The 22,978-nt window shown below is 42.7% G+C and overlaps 1 protein-coding gene across 1 annotated transcript in view; it reads right to left on the bottom strand.

Annotated features, from left to right (window-relative positions):
* Nucleotides 1–4,896: 4,896 nt before the first annotated feature.
* Nucleotides 4,897–22,978, bottom strand: part of CD8B (CD8 subunit beta) — a 50,085-nt gene continuing 32,003 nt past the window's right edge. The window contains exons 3-6 of the mRNA XM_068275260.1: nucleotides 21,980–22,069; nucleotides 21,768–21,860; nucleotides 16,052–16,088; nucleotides 4,897–8,682 (exon numbers count right to left, since the gene is read on the bottom strand). Of these exons, the coding sequence (XP_068131361.1) occupies nucleotides 8,670–8,682; nucleotides 16,052–16,088; nucleotides 21,768–21,860; nucleotides 21,980–22,069 (233 nt within the window). The 3' untranslated portion in view covers nucleotides 4,897–8,669. The remainder of the gene's footprint in view (nucleotides 8,683–16,051; nucleotides 16,089–21,767; nucleotides 21,861–21,979; nucleotides 22,070–22,978) is intronic.

Raw genomic sequence — 22,978 nt, 5'->3', positions numbered from 1 at the left:
GAAGATCTCACCAAGAAAGGTTGGACAGACATCACAGGCAATGCAAAAGCTTGATGAGCTTTTTGTCCCTAGGGTTGCACAATGGACAAGAGGATATTATCTGCATATTTAGCGAAAAATGTTTTGCCATCGATTTAGAAAGGAGCCCTTCACAGCGAGAGAGGTTAAAATCTGGAATATCTTACTTTAGGAAGTTTATGGCAAATTCTGTATCTGCATTTAAAGAGGGATTGGATGCTTTCCTTGCATTGAAGGAAGGGCATCCATGGCTATAATTACTAGGTAATTCCTAGAGAGTTGATCCAGGGATTTATCTGACTGCCATCTGGAGTCAGGAAGGATTTTTTTTTTGTTTTAAAGGCTAATTGGCCCAGGCCTTGTAAGGTTTTTCAACTTCCCCTGGATCAACTGGGATATGTGCAGGATATGTTTCTCTTTGTTTTTTATTCTGGTTGAACTTGATGGACAGATGTGTTTTTTCAACCAAACTAACTATGTTACTATGTAAGGTTTGGTGTTATTTGCCTTCTTAAAACAGAAGGAAACTTGCGATAATTCAGCTTTTAGTGAGACTATGTAAGGAAGAGCTAGATCTGATACCCACAAGAAACAAGCTCATTTCTGAGAAAGTGAAAGGAAAGAATGTATTTGCTGTGACAAAGTAAAGGACGGCTTGGAGGAAATGAACAGCCTTGTAAATGTAATTTCCACCCATCTTGTTGGCAGCTGGACAAATCTGTACTGCAGTCGTTCTTAACGTTTTCACCCTGGAGGAACCCTTCAAATAATTTTTGGATGTCAGGGAGCCCCTGTATTAGCAGAGGAGAAGAGATTTATTTTGCAGGTAGCACAGTCTTTAAAAGAAAGTGTGGCAAAATGTTTTTAAAAATTGTAACAGCCTCCATGTTTAGCCCACACTCTATGTTCCTGCTCTATAGTGCTCCCTGTTTTAGTACCCTGTGTCAGTGTTTCTTATTATAGTTCCCACAATTATAATTCACTCCAGGGGCATAACTAGAAATCATACAAACGTTGGATGCCCCCCCTCTACTCCCCCTCTCCCCTAAAAATAGAAATTGGTAGGCAGGTAGCCTGGTATACGTGCCCCCATTATAGTTATCCTGGTATAGGTGTATATTATAGTTATCCTGGTATAGGTGCCCCCAATATAGGTAGCCTGGTATAGGTGCCACCAGTATAAGTAGCCTTGTATAGGTGCCCCAGTATAGGTAGCCTGTTATAGGTGCCCGATTATAGCTTGCCTGGTATAGGTGCCCCAAATATAGGTAGCCTGGTATAGGTACCCTGGTATAGGTGCCCGCAGTATAGGTAGCCAGCTATAGGTGTCCGTAGTATAGATAGCCAGGTAAAGGTGCCCCCAGTATAGGTAGCCTGGTATAGGTGCTTCCTGTATAGATGGCCTGGTATAGGTGCCCCCAATATAGGTAGCCTGGTATAGGTGCCCCAGTATAGGTAGCAGCTATAGGTGCCCACAGTATAGGTAGCCTGCTATAGGCTGCCCAAACTTTCGCATCCCATTGTAGGTGCCCCCAGTATAGGTAGCCTGCTATAGGTGCCCCCAGTATAGGTAGCCAGCCAAAGGAGTGTTCATTTCTCAAGAGTTAGAAATTTCCCTTTAAGGGATCAAAATGGAGCTATGCCAATTTTTGTATATACTTGAATAGAAACCAAGACCTGGTGGGTCCTTTCACACTAACTGCTTTCCGTCACTTTGCACAAATAGGCTGCATCCCATTGCAGAAGCAGTGATAGTGGCGGGTCCCATCGTGACAACGCAAGAGAATCTGTGCATCGTGTGCGTTTCACCTGGAAGTGAGGCATACTTTCAACTGCAGCCGTAACGTGCGGTGCAACATTTTGGGACAGTTGCAATGTGATTGCAGTACAAACGTACCATCATGTAATATTTGAAATGTGGAAGGAGCCTTAGGCCAAAAATGGGCTCTTATATGATATATTCTATGCAACTCCCCTCCAAATTTCTATTGGGTGGTACAATTCCCTATTGTGTGGTAGGAGGTTACACCTGATGAAGGGCGGAGCCCGAAACATGTAGTGTGTATAGACATGCAATCAAAATTGAATGCAAGTTCCTGCCTGTGGAGTGCCTCCTTTTACTGTATCTAGGTACAATTCCCTCCCCAGCTTCTGGATCAGTCCATCATTATTGTGTGAATCAGGGGAGCCTGTCTATATAGCCATGATGATATGACATTCTATTGGGGGTTTTTTTGTTTGTGAATAATGATGTACTTTACTGTACAGCACTAGGCACTTACGCACCTGTATACTTACCCCTGACAAAGCCCCTGTTATTATGGGGTGAAACATGTTGGGGTGTGGTATGGCAATGGCCTCAATTCACTAAGCAGTTTAGACTAGTCTACTGATGGTTTTTAGTCTACTGATGATTTGGTCAGTTTCAAAGGGGAATTCACTATTACCAAATGTTTTAGACCTGTTTTTAGGTCTAAACTAAACCATTTAGTAATTAGGTGGGTAAAGCAGGGGAAATGATCAAAAGATGCAATTTACAAACCAGAAGCTATGACTGACATCCTTCTCCTCTGATGAGCTCTCCTCTGCATACAATTAAACTCCTGCATAATTAATCAAAAGGTTCCATCCTCACATCTAAAATACCTCACAGAATTACTTTACCGACAGTAATCAGCTGGTCTAATCTCTGTCAGAAAAAGTGGGCGTGGTTACTCCTTGTTTACCTTTGTGAATTGTGTAATTACTGAGTGTTAGACCAGGTCTAAAAACAGGTCTAAAACATTACACCAAACCATCAGTAGACTAAAAACCATCTGTAGACAAGTCTAAACTGCTTAGTGAATTGAGGCCAAGGTTGTAGCACATGTGACCATTATTCCTTTCTCAGTTACAAGGTCTATTTTAGTGTCAGAATCTGAATAGAAATGTATGTAGGCCAGAGCCGGATCATCCACAAAGCAAACCTAGGCAGTTGCCTAGGACCTGGAGAGAGTCTAGGGGTCTGGTGAATTATTATGCCTAAACCTTTTTCCCAGTCAGCTATATAAGCAATTGTCAAAACAGGCCAATCGTTTTTAACAACTGAAATATTAAAAGTTACGTTTTAGTCTCTTTTTTTCAGACAGTATACCGTAGTAATGTGTGGTATTGCAAATCAGATCGTGTGATTAATAAAGATAACAGGCAGCAAGCCCTTCTTTCTTTACAGGAATTAGCACAGTCAGACACCAGGCGATGTCACAGTGAATTCTGCTGACCCGCTCAGCCAGATGCAATAGAATGAGTAGCTGGGGTCAGAGACCATAACACAGATCTGTAGTTTTCAGAAAATAGATATAGCATCTCCTGGAAACAATCACACTTTGTCTATTTAACTTCAGCCTGGCATTTTTATACTTTTAAACTTTACTGAACCATTTCTTTACATTTAAATGACTGTATATTCCGGTGTATAAGACGACTGGGGGTATAAGATGATCCTTCAACTTTTCCAGTTAAAATATAGAGTTTGGGATATACTCGCCGGATAACATTACCCCTCTTCCAACGCACACCAAATAAAAATTTTAAAAAATCATACTGGCTCTGTGGATGGACAGATACTGGTGCTGTACTGTATGTGGTACCCAGTATATAACAGTATATAGGTGATTGAATATTTGGATTGGTTAACTCTCCCTCTCCCTAAGCGGATTGGTCAGCTCTCCCTGTCTCCCTGTTTATCAGAGCAGTATGGAAGAATAGATTGCGCTGTGCCCATAAAACACGCCTCTTTCCCCCGCTTGGCCCGCCCTTGTATCCTATTTACCTCCTTCTCTGCCTCTCAGAACTCGCACATGTGCACCACTTCAATACAGTCCTCAGCAGCGATATCTGAGAGGCGGTAACAGGATAGGGCATATTACCCGGCATCAATGACACCTGGCATATAAAACGACCCCTGACTTTTCAGAAGATTTTCAAGGGTTAAAAAGTAGTCTTATACGCCAGAATATACAGTAAATACCGGTAAACAGAAGTTGATATAACAACTTTATGAGTCCTTTGTCTGTGGAAACTACAATTTCCGCTGTTTGCAGTAAATACGGTAACTCATGCAGGAAGATGGGGATTTGGAGGTGATCTGTGCACCAAACAGAGTACTATTACTGTAGCTGCAAAGAAACTAGCTTACTTCCTGGCAATTCTGCAAACCTGCCATTGACTGCAAATCAAAATGGATAGTTATGTATTAAATTTCACCAGAACTTATAGTTATATGAAGACTACCATATATTTTTTTTTCTTTTAAACAATACCAGTTGCCTGACTTTACTGCTGATCCTCTGTCTCTAATACTTTTTGGCCAAGCATACAGATCAGTAGGAATGGCAATGCTTTGGAGAACTCATGGGAAAACGTTTGGCCAACTGATAGATTTGTAAGGTTCTGATTTGCTGTGATGACTTCCTGGTTTAACACATGATCATGACCAGCAAATCAGAACCTTACAAATCTATCAGCTGATCACATGCTTCTCCGTGAGTTCTACTATGCACTGCCATCCCTACATATCAGATGTTTCTGACTGAAGTCTAACTGGATTAGCCACCTGCTTATTTCGGTTGTATCGTCCAGACACTACTGCAGCCAAAGATCAGCAGGGCTGTCAGGCAACTGGTATTGCACAAAAGGAAATAAATATGGCAGCCTCCATATACCTCTCAGATCAGGTGTCCATTAATAACATTACATCAAAAATAACCTGTTTAGCTTGATATGTTGTACCACATTTTTAAAACTCTTAGAGAGAATGATACCACAAAAGGTAAAGTAAAACCAAACAGATACAGTACAATAATTGGTTATTTTATTTACAATATATAAAGATGTACAGTGAAAAACACACCCAAATCATTATGCATTTCCACAGAATGAACAGAATATTGTCATTGCTGCCTAAAGATCAGCTTTAACATTTCAGTAGTGAGTTGCCTTCAGGTGGTTTTCCCCCAAAAAATGTTGGCACCAAATCAGTCAGAGTGTGTGCGTGTGTCATAGTGTGTCAGTATTTGCATGTGTGTGTTCTAGTGTGTGTCAGTGTGTGTGTGTGTATGTTTGTCATAGCGTGTGTGTGTGTGTTCTAGTGTGTGTGTATGTTTGTCATAACGTGTGTGTGTGTGTATGTGTGCGTAGTGTGTGTGTTTGTCATAGCGTGTGTGTGTGTGTATGTGTGCGGTGTGTGTGTGTGTGTGTATGTTTGTCATAGCGTGTGTGTGTGTGTGTGTTGTGTGTGTGTGTGTTGTGTGTTGTGTGTGTGTGTGTGTATGTGTTGTGTGTGTGTGTTGTGTGTGTCAGTGTGTGTGTATGTTTGTCATAGCGTGTGTGTGTGTGTTCTAGTGTGTGTCAGTGTGTGTGTGTGTTTGTCATAGCGTGTGTGTTGTGTGTTGTTGTGTTGTGTGTGTTGTGTGTGTGTGGTGTGTGTAGTGTGTGTAGTGTGTGTGTGTGTGTGTGTGTGTGTGTGTGTTGTGTGTTGTGTGTTGTGTGTGTGTGTGTGTGTGTGTGTGTGCATGCTACATCGTTTTTGGTGGGATTGAAAGACTGTCCTGAATAGGCATTTACAGTAAAGTCCCCATCAGGGGTGTTGCTAGTCGCAAAGATCGGTGGCACATGCCCCTGATCTATTCTGGGGTGCCCCGTATGTCCCCCAGGCAGTCAGCTGTGGTTCTTCCAATGGCGGGCATGCTGGGAGCTGTGGTGCATCAATCCGGGGTATGCTAGATGCTGTGGTGCCATGCTCAGTGCTGTGATGCCTTTATGGGGGCATGCAGTGAGCTGGGGTTTTTCTATGGGGGCATGCTGATGAGAGGCCCGTAGGAGCATGGGAAGGTCAGATATTGCTATGGGGGAACTGCTAGATAACCTGGCCAGCAGAAAGCCAGACCAGCCAGCACAGAAACCAGGTAACTCTGTCTATGTTTAAATGGCACTGCCTATTTATGTAATTTGCTGCATTTTAGTTTTTTTTTTGTATTAAGGGAGAGGGGGGCTTCATCCAACATTTTGCTGGGCAGGCCTACTTAGACCACTGTTAAGTTCATGTAAATTTGGTTCCACCCATGACCCCACCCACATTCTGATGCGTGGCCACACCCATTTTCCAGCTGGAGTGCCCAAAAGTGCCCCGGATCTCTAAGGATCCTAGCAACGCGCCTGGTCCCCATTATCCAAAACTTAGGCATCTGGAAGTCTCAGCTAACCGGCATGACTGAGGGGGATAACAGGGGCAGAACTGGCTGCAGGGCATTGCAGGGCAAAAACTACTTAAGAACAGCTGCGCTCCACATGTATGACCCTAGACCAGTGATCTGCAAACTTGGCTCTCCAGCTGTTAAGGAACTACAAGTCCCACAATGCATTTGCCTTTATGAATCATGACTGTAGCTGTAAGACTCCCACAATGCATTGTAGGACTTGTAGTTCCTTAACAACTGGAGGGCCATGTTTGCAGATCCCTGGCCTAGATGTACTGTGCATGTGCGAGTACGGCCATGCCTGAACAGAAGCAGGAAGTGGCTTGTGGATGGGCAGCTTGGTGCACAAGCATGGCCGTACTTGCGCATGCTCAGTACAGCAGTGCTCAAACATGGAGGGGAGCCCGGTCATGAAAATGTATCATACAAAGCTCTTGTCATAATCCTGCATGGAAGCCTAGCATGGATCAGAGAGACTCGACTATACACAGGCTTCCCTCAAGTATCTAACTTTTTTGTGGTGTTGCAGATTTGCTTTAAAGAGGAGCTGTTAGGTATAAGGTCTCAGAGAAAATAAACACATATATCAGTAGCTAAATATTGGCTGTACTTACATTACATATGCATTTCACTGTCCACATTTGTACTTCACAGAATTTGTATATAGTATATGCAGAGATTGATGCTCCTGACAGCTCATGGCAGGTTCCATGTTTGTCTGTCTCCTATGAAGCCAAATGTGTCGTCATGTCCTCCCTGCTTCCTGATTACAGAAAAGCTTGTACTGAATAACACTACTGTGCAGTGAATATTAATTAGCCATGTGGCTAGGAACAATAGCAGACTCCTGCAGTGTACTCTGCCCGGAGATTTATCAGTGCTGTGCACTGGACTGAGTTACATGCTATTGTAACTTGACCCTGTAACTTCTCATTAGCAGCCGACGGGAGGGCACCAGAATGCTTTGCAGTATGGTATGCGGCTTTCAGCTTCTTAAGAGCTTGGGTCTAACAGCTTTGCTGATAAGCACACATCAAATGAAAGAGAGATTTTTATCTTCAGTATTGCCTTTTTGGCTTCCTTCTAAACTGTTTAACACAGGAGAATAGAGGTTTAAATTAGCTTTTGCAGCCTGACAGTTACTCTTTAAAACAGTTGCTTGCTAATTGAAAGTTGGCCAACAGATTTGATTTGCTCACCGCAGCTTCCTCTTCCCTAATGACAGAGATTTGCATGTGTACCACATTTTCTGCTCGACCCCGATTATGACTAAACAATGGAGAATGTATTGTCTGCATTCCTGGTTTTCATCTATACCATGGCAAAAAAATCAGTGCTGAAATGCATTGACTTTAGAGAAGATACATTTGAACAACTATCTAATTATTATTGTTTTTTTTTATGGTAACTGCACTGGCATACTGCATCTTGGTTTATGGTTGGTTTATGGTGTTAATGGTCCATAGCGTCTTCAGGGCCATCTACTTTACCGATTCTGGGCACCATTCATGCTTTTAAGGTTTTTGTGGCCCCAAGCAGCACATCATTTGTGCTCTCCTTCCCCTCTCGCCAGAGGCTCCTTTCCCCATTATAATAGGAAGCCAAAGGTGCTCAATCCCCCAAAAATAGGTAGTCCTCTAGTATAGGTAGGTAGCCAAAGGTGTACCTCCCCCCAGCATAGGTAGCCAAGGTGTCCCCCCAGTATAGATAGTCACCAACAGGATAGGTAGCTCCCCCCATATAGGGCACTGGAGTTGGTGGGGAGGGGGGGTGGTGTAGCATCCTTCTATTTCCCCATCCCCAACACTCACACACCTGCAGAACAGCAGTGACTCGTAAAGAGGAGAGGAGTGCTGTGGGTGAGGCCCCAAGCTTGGTTTGCCTGGACCTAGCTGCACCCCTGCTGGGCACTAGAACTATGGTAAAGGTAAGATGGTAAAAGTTTGGTCAATCAAAGCTGCTCCACTGGTAATTATTGGAAGGGTTGGGACATGATGGTCATCTTGAAAAATATGATTGTCAGAGTGGTGACAGGGGAGAAGGCAATTGAAAAAGAGAGGCGAGTTTGGGCTTAGTGGGAGCTTTTTTAGAGAGGTAAGTATCGTGTTTTAAACCTAATAATTCTCAGGGTCTTTCTTTCTAAAACCCAATCATATCATAAAAGGTTGTTTCACAAGCATTGAGCTTTTATGGTAGGTAATAAGTTTCCTTCTTCTTTCTTGGCTCCCGGGCAGTTCAGCTGCTGCTGAGTCAAATGGCAGAATGCTTTGTGCTTTTTCCTCCATAGCGTCACAGTTCATGAATGTAGACATTTCATTTATATTTACAGCTATATACAGATATTTTCCTGAGAAAAGTCCAGATAGTGACAACTATCCACAGAGAGGCCTTCATGGAGTGTGGTGAGCTGTTTACTCATTTTGGAGAGCTGAAAAATAATAAAACAATAAAAGTAAGCTTAAATTGGGAAAGCAAAAAGTCATTTAAGTTCCCTGGTGTCTAGTGCCCCCCCTTATACAGTTCCCTGGTGTCTAGTGGGCCCCTCCCTCCAATATACAATTCCCTTGGGTCTGGTTGTTCTCCCTTCCTCCCCTTTAAAGTTCTTTAGTGTTTAGTGCCTCCTCCCCTATATAGCTCCCTGGTGTCTAGTGGTTTTCCCTCCCCTATACAGTTCCCTGGTGTTTAGTGCTTCTCCCTCCTTCCCTTTACAGTTCCTTGGTGTCTAGTAGTTCTCCGTCCCTCCCCTTAACAGTTCCCTGGTGTCTAGTGGCCCTCTACCTTCCCCTATATACAGGAGTTCCTTAATATCTAGTGCCCAACCACCCTCCCCTATATAATTCCCTAGTATCTAGTGCCCCATAGACTTAGTGCTAAGGTGCTCACAGGCCAAATATAATGCAAAGTATGGAAACCACTTGCGGGTTAAATTTGCTGGCACTGCGGGGCAGATTTGGCCCGTGGGCCAGAGTTTGATATATATGGCTGCAGTGCTCATTTACCATGTAGCAAACACACGGCTTTTACAGAGATGTATTCAAAGTGGGATTGAAAACCCCACAGTAAAATTTCTGTACTCATACATGGTGCACACAAGATAATTTTAAAACATACCCCATGTTTACATTTTTTTAATTTTTAACCTGAAAGCTGTCCAACTATTCATTGCAGCCAGCAATACAAATACAATTTGTGCAATGTTGTATAACCATGTCGGTCACCCCTTGCTTACATTGTATGTGTCCCTATGTATTGTCCAGCGCTGCGTAATATGTTGACGCTTTATAAATACAATAAATGATAATAATAGTAAAGTAGTGGGATGCAGTGAATATAGACTGTGGGAGGAGGGCTGCAATCAAGATAAAAGAAGAATAAAATAAAATAAAATAGAAGAAGACATAAGAATTGCAAAAGAGGAAGAAAGACAAGCAAAGAAGAATGAAGAAAAACAAAGTACAGAAAAGAAGAAAAAAGTACACAGCTAAAAACAGCACACAGAAGAATACTGATGAAAAATAAGGGTGTTTTTTAAAAAAATACATTTTACTAATGCTTTATATTGTGTTTTTACTTAATTAGAATGTAACATTTCACAATGAAGATGTTTTCCCACCCTTTTTGAATTCCTGCTGATGTCATGGACCACGCTGGCTGGTATTGTTGATAAGGTGGAGCCACACACCTACAGGCTCAAAGTTGATTAGGGAATAGTATGTTTGGGATATGGGCCATGCGTTTTTATTTTTTTAAATATATTAAAAGAAAATAAATAAAGCAACTTTTTAAGGCCTTGTACCAGAAAAGGATTAAGGTGCAATGGGACCCTAGGCAAGATAGCACTATTTGCTCACTGCTGATGGTCATCTGGCTTTTTCAGTTAGATTTGGTGAGGGCTAGCATCCACCAGGTCCCTAGACTCCCTCCAGGCCCTAGGCAACTGCCTAGAATTGCCTTCTGGATGATCCGCCTCTGCCTAATGCCCACTATATGGGTTTCTGTGTGCAATTTAAAGGGCAACTGAAGGGATATGGAAGCTGCCACATTTATTTCCTTTTAAACAATACTAGTTGCCTGGTAGCCCTGCTGATCTATTTTGCTGCAGTAGTGTCTGAATCACACCAGAACCAAGCATGCAGCTAATCTTGACAGATCTGACAATAGTGTCAGAAATACCTGATCTGCTGCATGCTAGTTCAGGGGCTGTGGCTAAAAGTATTAGTGGCAGAGGATCAGCAAGACAGCCAGGCAACTGGTATCATTTAAAAAAAAAAATAACTATGGCAGCCTCCATATCCCATTGCTTCAGTTGTCCTTTAAAGAACTTCAGCAGTGCATAGCTAGCCTTGTCTGACATTTTCCCTTATCCTTATGGTGCCCAAACATGGTACCAATTTTTTCATCCAATCTTACCATTTCTATGTAGAATAAGGGTAAATTAAGTGAATATACTGAAAGGATAATTTAGGAAGTTCCCTTATATTACATAGAAATGGTAGGATTGGATGAAAAAAATTGTACCATGTATAGGCACCATTAGTGCAGCAGCCCATTCTTGGAAGGTAATGCTGCACAGATATTTGCAGGAGTGCAACTTCTGGTACACAACTCAATGCAGCAGTTCCCTGGTCTGCACTGTTTCTCATCTGCACCTTGGGCAAGCTGCATATGAATTGCATGGAATGTGCATGCGAGCTGAGATTATTTGCATCTCATTGACCATATTTTATTGGTAATGGGAACAGATAGGGGTTTCTTTTAGCACTTAATATTTAAAGGATACCCGAACTGACATGTGACATGATGAGATAGACATGGGTATGTACAGTGCATAGCACACAAATAACTATGCTGTGTTCCTTTTTTTCTTTCTCTGCCTGAAATAGTTAAATATCAGGTATGTAAGTGGCTGATTCAGTCCTGACTCAAACAGGAAGTGACTACAGTGTGACCCTTACTGATACTTTCAGGCAGAGAAAGAAAAAAAGGAACACAGCATAGTTATTTGTGTACTAGGCACTGTACATACACATGTCTATCTCATTATGTCACATTTCAGTTCGGGTATCCTTTAATACCATGTATTAAAGCAGACCTGAAGTGAAAATAAACTTATGATGAGCTCTACCTGTCTCTCACTGTTTCTTGGTTGTTTAAGGTTTTACTGCAGGAATGTTCAAAGGGTCATTAGCTTTGCTCCGTTTTATAGCTTAAAGCGGAAATGAATGTAGTTTTAAAACAAACAGTTTCACTTACCTGTGGCCTCTGCAGGCCCCAGCAGCTGTCCTGTGCCCAGGCCGGTCCTCCAGGATCCTTTGTTCCCTGCCGCCATTTAGTTTCTCGACTTGTTGTAAGTCGAGGGGCCACTGCACCTGAGCAGCCCTTTCAAGCATATCCTTTTTACGCGTTGTCGTTGCAATAGTGCGGACCGAAATGCAAAGAAGGATATGCGTGGCCAGAGCCGCGAAGGCACAGTGGCCCGGCGGCAAAACTGATAGTAGCTGGCGGCGGGAGAACGGAGGATCGTGGAGGACCTGGGCGGGACAGCACGGCTGCTGGGGGCTTGCAGAAGCCCCAGGTAAGTGAAACTGTTTGTTTTAAAACTATATTAAGTTCCACTTTAAATACAGAGTATTGTTTGTAAACAGCAAATATGATATCATGATGCAACGTTACAAAAAATAATGCTATATAACTGCAAATAAAAATATGTGACCTTTTTCTGCGCTACTAATGTTCTATAAATTATCTGTACTACACATACAATTCATTATATCAGTTATTTTTCAGTTCATTGTCACTTTAAACTAAAGAAGAAAAAAAAATACATTAATAATAAAAACAATAAAAGCAGGAGTATTGAAAAAAAACCCATCATTTTGTCATTTGAGCTATTTAAAAGGACACCCATGATGTTATTATCATTATTAGTATGATTATTTTGGTCTCAAATTTATTATTATTATTATCATTATTATTGTCATACTAATTTACTATTAATTTATTTTATAATATTTATCATTAAATGATTTTATTATTTGTACAATTGTTTTAGATACTAAATGAATCATTATTATTTATTTTATAATAAATGGATAATTAAGGATTTTTTATCTATTAATTTTTTCTACATAGCAAGAAGTTTTAAATCAGGATGATACCATTTATTGGCTAACTAAAAATGAATAAAAATAAGCAAGCTTTCGGCCTTGCAGCCTTCGTCGGGCTTATATCCTGTTAGTTTGCAAGCTGGTGGTACAGACAGCTTTATACATGCAACATCAAAAGGGAAAACAGATATTTTTCCAGCATAAATACATGTCATTAAGATGCCTTAATTCAAACAGACCATCTACATGGGTTTAAGAGGTTGTTAGCTAAGATAAGGATCCTTGTTTACTCCCTGCTCACAGACCTGGGATTAGGATTGACCCAGAGGTATTGTAAATTCTTAGTTCACAAGTTCAGCTATAATGGCTGAGAAAGTTCAAATATCATCAGTCTCATACCAATATAGAAAGTTGTTGTCCTTATTAAAACCGTTCTGCACAGCTTTGAACCAATTTATAAATTTTGTTTCTGCTATTAATCGATCATTTGACGTTTTGAAGCCACCCTTCAGGGCAGTGACACGAAGATCATCCATGCTGTGTCCGTTGGACCGAAAGTGTGTAGCAACTGGGAGTCCAGATTTGGTATCATTAATAGTGTGCCTGTGTCCATTCATTCGTTTGCGCAGAGTTTAGTTAGCAAATAAATGGTATCATCCTGATTTAAAACTTCTTGCTTTTACTGATGGCTAACACGGTACAATACCCTACTGCTACTACTTTTTTTACATAGAATCACAGAATCAACAGATATTTCTGCAGCCTGCAGAGTTCTGAGGAGAGAACAGAATTGCAGCAGTGACTTTTCCCGCCCTACATGTTAAAAACGTGGCATTGGGCGGAAAATCACAGAGGTCACATGACTGTCTCCTACGGGAACATAGCTGTAAAGAGGAGGGGTAAACCTTTAGCCTGCAGTTACTATGTACCATTTTTATGATGGGGTTTTGGCTGAGATGAGAATAGACATTTGTGCACTGATCTAAAATAAACTTGTGAGATAATGAATTGTACATGTAGTACTACTAAGAAATTGAATATTAGTAGCAAAGAAAAGAGTCTCAAATTGTTTTCCAGTACAGGAAGAGTTAAGAAACTTCAGGTGTTATCTATGGAAAAAGAGCTTCTCTGATCTCTGTGACTCAACATGGGTCCGCTACAGTGTTTTCTGAAGCACTTAAAGTGTACCAGAGATGACATGTGACATGATGAAATAGACATGTGTATATACAGTGGGAAGCATACAGGCTGTTACATGCTGTGCTCCTTTTCTTTTTTTCCTGCCTGAAAGAGTTTATAATGAGCCATGGAACTGACAATTTTTCTTCAGTCAGGACTCAGTCGGCTCACTGATATAAAGCTATAAAACACTTTCCTAAGCAGATACAGTGGCTTGCAAAAGTATTAGGCCCCCTTGAAGTTTTCCACATTTTGTCACATTACTGCCACAAACATGAATCAATTTTATTGGAATTCCACATGAAACACCAATACAAAGTGGTGTACATGTGAGAATTGGAATGAAAATCATACATCATTCCAAACATTTTTTACAAATAAATAACTGCAAAGTGGGGTGTGCGTAATTATTCAGCCCCCTGAGTCAATACTTTGTAGAACCACCTTTTGTTGCAATTACAGCTGCCAGTCTTTTAGGGTATGTCTCTACCAGCTTTGCACATCTAGAGACTGAATTCCTTGCCCATTCTTCTTTGCAAAACAGCTCCAGCTCAGTCAGATTAGATGGACAGTGTTTGTGAACAGCAGTTTTCAGATCTTGCCACAGATTCTCGATTGGATTTAGATCTGGACTTTGACTGGGCCATTCTAACACATGGATATGTTTTGTTTTAAACCATTCCATTGTTGCCCTGGCTTTATGTTTAGAGTCGTTGTCCTGCTGGAAGGTGAACCTCCGCCCCAGTCTCAAGTCTTTTGCAGACTCCAAGAGGTTTTCTTCCAAGATTGCCCTGTATTTGGCTCCATCCAACTCTGACCAGCTTCCCTGTCCCTGCTGAAGAGAAGCACCCCCAGTGCATGATGCTGCCACCACCATATTTGGCAGTGGGGATGGTGTGTTCAGAGTGATGTGCAGTGTTAGTTTTCTGCCACACATAACGTTTTGCATTTTGGCCAAAAAGTTCCATTTTGGTCTCATCTGACCAGAGAGCCTTCTTCCACATGTTTGCTGTGTCCCCCACATGGCTTGTGACAAACTGTAAACGGGACTTCTTATGCTTTTCTGTTAACAATGGCTTTCATCTTGCCACTCTTCCATAAAGGCCAACTTTGTGCAGTGTACAACTAATAGTTGTCCTATGGACAGAGTCTCCCACCTGAGCTGTAGATCTCTGCAGCTCGTCCAGAGTCACCATGGGCCTCTTGATTGCATTTCTGATCAGCGCTCTCCTTGTTTGGCCTGTGAGTTTAGGTGGACGGCCTTGTCTTGGTAGGTTTACAGTTGTGCCATACTCCTTCCATTTCTGAATGATCGCTTGAACAGTGCTCCGTGGGATGTTCAAGGCTTTGGAAATCTTTTTGTAGCCTAAGCCTGCTTTAAATTTATCAAGAACGTTATCCCTGACCTGTCTGGTGTGTTGTTTGGACTTCACAGTGTTGTTGCTACCAATATTCTCTTAGACAACCTCTGAGCCCATCAAACAGCAGCTGTATTTGTACTGACATTAGATTACACACATGTGCACTCTATTTAGTCATTAGCACTCATCAGGCAATATCTATGGGCAACTGACTGCACTCATACCAAAAGGGGCTGAATAATTATGCACACACCACATTGCAGTTATTTATTTGTAAAAAATGTTTGGAATCATGTATGATTTTCATTCCACTCCTCACGTGTACACCACTTTGTATTGGTCTTTCATGTGAAATTCCAATAAAATTGATTCATGTTTGTGGCAGTAATATGACAAAATGTGGAAAACTTCAAGGGGGCCGAATACTTTTGCAAGCCACTGTATCTGGGCTTTTTACTGTGAGAGGAAAAGATAAAAAGGTCAATAGTTCTCACTCTGGGACTCTTGAGACACTGCAATTGAGCAGAGACTATAGAACATTAAATCTGCTTTACAAATGTTTATACATAAAATAAAACCCTGAGATATCTAAAACAACCTTTTTTGAGGAGTAGAAGGACAAATCCAATTGATTATCTCATTCGTTTATTTTTAACTCTGGTTCACTTTAAACAGCCAAGAAACAGTGAAATACAGCTTGAGATAAGGTTTTACAGTTGGAACGTTCAAATGATCATTATTTCTGCTTTGTTTTATAGCTTAAAGTACAGAGCGTGGTTTGTAAACTGAAAATATGACAGCATGATGCAATGTTATTAAAAAAAAGAGTTATATAACTGAAAATAAAATAAGAGACTTTTTTTTGCTACTAATGTTCTATTCATCATCCATACTACACATCCAGTTCCTTATATCGTAATTTTGTTTAGTGTATCTACACAGACACTCACAATCTGTGAGTCTGGGAAACACCATATAATTTATCTGAATCTAAATGAAACACAAGAAGCAGATCTAATCAGGATTCTCGCCTCCCGCAGCATATTGATGATAAGTCATGTTGCTGCCATGCAGCTTGATGTGGTTACACCGAACACTATCACACCGATCTCACAACACGTTACTACCACAAACAAATAAACACACTTACATCTTTCTGAAGTACATGTGCGTCCGCCTGTACACACCTACAAAGGAGGATAAAAAATAATCAGTACATCATAACAGAAAGGACACTTAAAGAGAAACTCCGACCAAGAATTGAACTTTATCCCAATCAGTAGCTGATACCCCCTTTTACATGAGAAATCTATTCCTTTTCACAAACAGACCATCAGGGGGCGCTGTATGGCTGATATTGTGGTGAACCCCCTCCCACAAAGAAATTCTGAGTACTACTCTTGGCAGTTTCTTGTCTGTGAACCTTGCTGCATTGTGGGAAATAGCTGTTTACAGCTGTTTCCAACTGCCAAAAAAGCATGCAGCAGCGACATCACCTGCCAACAGTAAAGATGTCACCATGTAATGAATGTCAGAATGTAAATCAGGGATTTTAAAGATTTTACAATGAGCAAACACTGACTAAATCATTTATACATAATTATTGTAAAAATGAAGCACTTTTTTATTACATTATTTTCAATGGAGTTCCTCTTTAATGGCAATTTCTGGGGCCCTTCAAATAAATCTTTTAGGAGGTCCCATACATTCAGCCTACTTCACACCGTACTCTTGTGGAGTCCCAGCAGTAGTTACACCACTGGGGGCACTGTTGTGTTTGCAGTAAAGGCATAAAGTGTTTTTTTTTTTTTTTTTTAAATCCAATGGATAGAAAAAAAATGATTTCACAGTGGTCAGTTGCATAACACACATGTTATAACGAGTGTGAACTGCAATGGAGATTGGACATAGACTATAATACAAAGCCTGCATGCAGCAAGTGAGGATAACATAAGCAGCTATTGTTATCAGTACTGTGAGGAGCCCCATAGAACTGTATGGGCTGTGAGTTGACATACAGAATTATTCTGCAACGCAACTGCCCACAGTGAACAGGGCCTAAAAAAATAAATTAAAACAACTGATCTTATTACAAGCTGGAAGTTAATGATGTGATCACAGATGCTAACTGAAGATCCTCGGGGTTGATTCACTATCACTATACAGTAGCTCCCCTTACTGCACGCTTAGCGTGCCTTATCAGAGCTAACATGCCTTATCAGAGTTATTGTGCCTTTTCAGATTTAACGTGCCATATCAGAGTAGCATAGCGAGTGCTACAAAATTATGTCTGCTAATTGGCAATGACGAGAGCTCCACTCGTCCTGCCCTGAGCCCCTGTGGGTCCAATCACTTTAAAGGACATTATCGCTGCACTTTGATTGGCCCAATAGGCTGCCTGTCGCTTGACAGGAAACTTGACAGGCAGCCTATTGGGCCAATCAAAGTGCAGCGATAATGTCCTTTAAAGTGATTGGACCCACAGGGGCTCAGGGCAGGACGAGTGGAGCTCTCCTCATTGCCAATTAGCAGGCATAAGTCCGTAGCACATGCTGTGTTACTCTGATAAGGTATGTTGACTCTGATAAGGCATGTTAATTTTGATAAGGTGTGCTAACTCTGATAAGGCATGTTAACTCTGATAAGGCACACTATTTGTATAGTGAATCAATCCCATTGTGTTGAGTTGTGACATGTTGCATTGCAGCAGCTTTTTTTAATGGGACACAACACAAAGCAACTCAACGTAACTCAACACAACGCATCTAAGGCTGGATTCACAGTGGTCAGTTGCATAACGTATGTATTAAAATGTGTGTGAACTGCAATTGAGACGGGACATAGACTTTAATGTAAAGCCTGCATGCAGCGAGTTAGAATAAAGTGATCTATTACTGTGAACAGGCCCATAGATTTGTATGGGCAGTAAGTTGACAAGCAGAATTTTTCTGCAACGCAACTGAGCATTGTGAACCTAGCCTAAGTTTGAATCCAGTCTCAGGCCAGGTTCACAGTGCTCAGTTCCATGGCAGACTAATTCTGCGAGACAACTCACTGCCCATACAAATCTATGGGGTTGTTCATATTGCAGCGTTGTAACCCATCGCATTATTCTAACTTGCTGCATGCAGGCTTTGTAGTAAAGTCTAAGCCCAGTAAAGTTCACGCACATGTTAAGGCAAGCATTATGCAACTGACCACTGTACACCATTATGCAACTGACCACTGTACACCATTATGCAACTGACCACTGTACACCATTATGCAACTGACCACTGTACACCTAGCCTCAAATTCTATGAACAGCTCACACTTACGCTGCGATGCAAATTCTGTTGTCACACCGCAGAACATGCAGTGCATGCTGAAAGTGCAGTGACGCACACAATGTTAAGTGAGTGAGTGTGCACATTGGTTACTCATGCTATGCCAATGCAAATTATATTTTTGGTTGCATTATATTGAAGTCTTAGGGCCCTTGCGTTACAGCAGCGGTAAAAATAAATAAATCACACTGCAACAAAGTCCCAAAAAGTAGCATGCGGCACAACACATGGCTGATCAATTTTGGATGGCAATGTCCCCTCTATATATACTCACTTGCCCCTTAAAAGGTGCAAGCTCCACAAAGGGCCAATGGGCACAGTGATAAAAAAATCACATTATTTTCAGGCAAACTAGTTGCACTGCCATTGGTTGATATTAGTGCGTTATGACGCACGCTGATGCATAACGCACGGCAACTGTGCATTGGGTCACAATGCACCATTTTGTCGCCTCCCAATGCAGTAGATGAGGGCTGCAAATAGAGAAAAATATGCATTGCTATGGAAAAAAGTTGGATTGTGTTAGTGCATCAGTTTCAATGTGATTTAATGCAACATGATGCATTTTGGTGTGTAAAGGCCCTTAGTGCACTTACTTAGCTTTTCTCTACCAAACTGGAATGTTCCATTTATGTTGTGTATGGTCGCACTGCCGGTGAGCTGGACACAGGGTGAGCCGAATGACTGCTCACCCTGCTGCCACTCAAATCCATGGCGGCGTTAAACACTATTCCTCCTCCTAGTGATGTAATTCAGGGTCTGGTGATCGCCGCGGCGAAAAGTGGGAAGGAGTGAGGAGCACGCAGCGGCGAAGACTGGGGGAGGGCGGCTGCGGCGCGCGCAGCGCGCCGCGCCGAAAAATGGGCGTGGCCATGACATTGTATGGGCGGAGCTAACGTAATGATGTAACAGCGAGGCATAAGAAAGCAGTGTTTACGCCATGATGTGGACAAACGAGACTTTGTATCATGGGTGTGCAGAAACTGTGTGATGCTAATAGTATACCGTAACCACAAAGCAGCAAACATAGCCATCTATGACCATTAAATAATAAATGCAGTAACAGTTACCCCGGACACCAGAAAATAAACGCAATAGGCAACATGTCAGTATAAAATAAATGCAATGCGGGCAAACATGTCAGTACAAAATAAACGCAATGCGGGCAACATGTCAGTACAAAATAAACGCACTGCGGGCAAACATTTCACCAGAAAAGAAACGCACTGCGGCCAAACATTTCACCAGAAAAGAAACGCACTGCGGCCAAACATTTCACCAGAAAAGAAACGCACTGCGGGCAAACATTTCACCAGAAAAGAAACGCACTGCGGCCAAACATTTCACCAGAAAAGAAACGCAATGCGGGCAAACATTTCGCCAGAAAAGAAACGCACTGCGGGCAAACATTTCGCCAGAAAAGAAACAATGCGGGCAAACATTTCACCTGGAAAAGAAACAATGCGGGCAAACATTTCACCTGGAAAAGAAACAATGCGGGCAAACATTTCACCAGAAAAGAAACAATGCGGGCAAACATTTCACCTGGAAAAGAAACAATGCGGGCAAACATTTCACCTGGAAAAGAAACAATGCGGGCAAACATTTCACCTGGAAAAGAAACAATGCGGGCAAACATTTAACCTGGAAAAGAAACAATGCGGGCAAACATTTCACCTGGAAAAGAAAGCATTTACTCACCTGGCAGAAGTGTCCGGCCTCTGGCGCGCTGCTCCGTCCCAGGACCGTCTTCCTCCTCCTGCTCTTCTCTCCCGCGCTGACAGGGCTACGGCAAGATGGCGCCCGAAGCCCTGTACTAGTGACACAAATAGGTCTCCAGTACAGGGCTTCGGCAGCCATCTTGCCGTAGCCCTGCTCGCCTGCCGGTGTCGGAAACAGACACCGGAAGACGAGGCTGGAGCGGGGCTGCGGGCAATGAACTGGCACGGCGTCTATAGACGCCGCTGCCAGTTCATTGAGGAGAGAGTGGCCAGAGTCCCGAGGCCGGGACGTCCCGCTGCTGAAAGCGGGACGTTTCCCGGGACCTCATTAAGCCTGGGACAGCGGACCCCGAATCCGGGACGTGTCCCGGGCAATCCGGGACGTCTGGTCACTCTAGCTCTGACTGAAGTCAGACTGGATTAGCTGCATGCTTGTTTCAGGTGTGTCATTCAGCCACTTCTGCAGCCATAGAGAGCAACAAGGCTGCCAGGCAACTGGTATTGTTTAAAAGAAAAATCCATACCCCTCTCAGTTTAGGTTCCCTTTAAACAGCGGGGGGCGGGGCAGACTGCGACAGGAATCCAGTTGTTAGCCAATTCAATGCAGGCAGAAGACAGGGAGGGAGGAGAGCAGTAGCAGCAGGGCAGAGCAGGGCGGCGGTGGGCCGAGGACGGAACACTGATGTCACATACTCCCGCAGCTGGGACGTCCTGCATCTAAAAGTGGGACTTTTCCTGGGACCCAAGCCAGCCTGGGACAGGGGACCCCGAATCTGGGACCCGTCCCAGGTAATCTGGGACGTATGGTCACTCTAGTTTATTGCAACTCCAGGCAAAGTTTTGACTCAAGTTCTAGATGAAACAGAGGTGGAATGAAGATATATACAAACAACAGTTTTACAAACAATGAAGGGAAGTTAGGAACAAAGAGAGGGGAAGGAAGGGCAATTTAAAAGCTAATGGGAACCTGAATAACAAACAAACAGATACTTACCTAAGGAGAGGGAAGGCACTGGGCCTTCTCGTTTCTCTCACGGATCGCTCGTTCCAGCACGGTCACCCCCGGCCCCCGTAGCAGTACGGTACTGCTCTTTGCCACCGAAGTAGGATTCGGAAGTCTTTGGGAGCCCAGGTGATCCCGAAGACTGGCGGCTCTGCACACCACCTGCGCTAGCATGCTCTCTCGCACATTCACACATGTGCATGTACAGAGCCGCCTGTTTTACCAGTACATGTTTTTTTCTGTCCTATGCCTTGACAAAGGGGCCCCGAAACGATTGTCGGCCATTTGGTCAGATCTTTATTGCATGTGTGTGTAATGGGACAATAAACTTGCTGCTTTGTTCCTGAAGACTGTTGTGCGGATTCCTCCTTTCTGATACTGTTTTTGGGAGCACTCAGGCCCCTGAAGACTTCTGAAGCCTCCTCCGGTGGGGGATTCAAACAAGGTGACATCGCTGGAACGCGGGGACTGTGATAGGAGCGGCAAGGCTCTATAGGACCCAGAGCCTTCCTTCTTCTTAGGTAAGTATCTGTTTGGTTGTTTTTTTTTCATGTTCCCATTAGCTCCCTTCCTCTCTCTTTGACAGTTATTATCTCACTATCTGTACATTGTACTAAGCATGCTGTTTAGTTTCTAACTACTCATATACCCTTCATTGTTTGTAAAACTGTTGTTTGTATTAACAGTACATCTTCCACCTCTGTTTCCCCCTTGGTCCTGCTGTATGCACTGGCCCTATAGAAACCCATCATAATAATATTTCCATACACACATACCATGTTTTATATATGTAATGTATATTACATATTTACTTACGATAGGTTTGGGATACGAGGAAATACAGCCCTATTAGGAGGATAACAGCGAATCCCGATATGGGAGCCCAGATTACAGGGCTACAGGCCGGACCTGTAAAAAAATAAAAATATTTAGCATATCTGGAGCATCGCCTGGGGATCTAAAACATAATTATGGTTCTGTATATGGAAAGACAACTGTAAGTCCAAGCCACAGGGTCCACCACTTACCTGGTTGTGGCCGCTTGGACGTTTTCGGTTTCTTGCATGTGCATGGTGGTTTTGTTGTTGGTGGCGGGACAGTTGTAGGAAGAGTTTCAACTGCATAGAAGTAAAATATATAAATTATATCGAAGTGATAAAAACATAATTGTGACGAACAATGATATTGAATTAATATACTGTTTGCAGCTTCAACTTATTTCAGTGGTGTACAGTCGCAGGGCTGGATTTACCATAAGGCACTGTAGGCACGTGCCTACAGGCATCTGATGATGGAAAGGCGGCTCACTCCACTCCCCAAACGCCTCCTCCCTCCTCCCCTATGCAGAGTCCTGAACAGTGTGTAAATGAGAGGTTACACACCCTGCTCTTGGCACTCCACTGATGAGATCTCCCTGCGGTCAGGGGCACCCCTAACTACTTAATAGTGAAGGTACTTCTGGCTACCTAATGCTAAACGCCACCTGTAGCTATTTATGACAGGCAGGGAAAGTAGGGGGAGGTAAAAACTGGTTCATGGAGGGCAAAGTCTAGTGTGCCAGGACATCTGTGCCTATAGGCTCCTGTAATGTAAATCCGGGTACAGTGGGTAGGTCTCTTACTTTGCACTGCTTAACTCCCAGGTTCGATTCTCAACCAGGAGCAAGTCTACATGGGGTTTGTATGGTATGTTCTCCCCATGTTTGCACAGATTTACTCCAGCTCCCTTCTCCCACAAAAACATACTGGTAGGTTGTTTGTCTTCCCCTAAATTGCCTCTAGACTGAGGTAGGGACATTAGACTGTGATTATGGTAGGGACATTACACTGTGAACGGAAATGCATACCTGCAAATGTGCTGTAAGTGGAAAAAATCATTAATAATACTTAAAAGAGGAACTTTAACCAAGGATTGATGAAGACCAGCTACTGAAGGGGGGGGGGGGCAGTCTGCATGGCTGATATTTTGGTGAAACCCCTCCCACAGTGTGATGTCATGACCAAGGTCCTGACAGTTTTCTGTCTGTG

Source organism: Hyperolius riggenbachi, chromosome 1 (assembly GCF_040937935.1).
Source record: "Hyperolius riggenbachi isolate aHypRig1 chromosome 1, aHypRig1.pri, whole genome shotgun sequence".
Lineage (NCBI taxonomy): Eukaryota > Metazoa > Chordata > Amphibia > Anura > Hyperoliidae > Hyperolius > Hyperolius riggenbachi.
The sequence above is the reverse complement of the archived record's forward strand: the minus strand, read 5'-3'. Positions and strand labels throughout refer to the sequence as shown.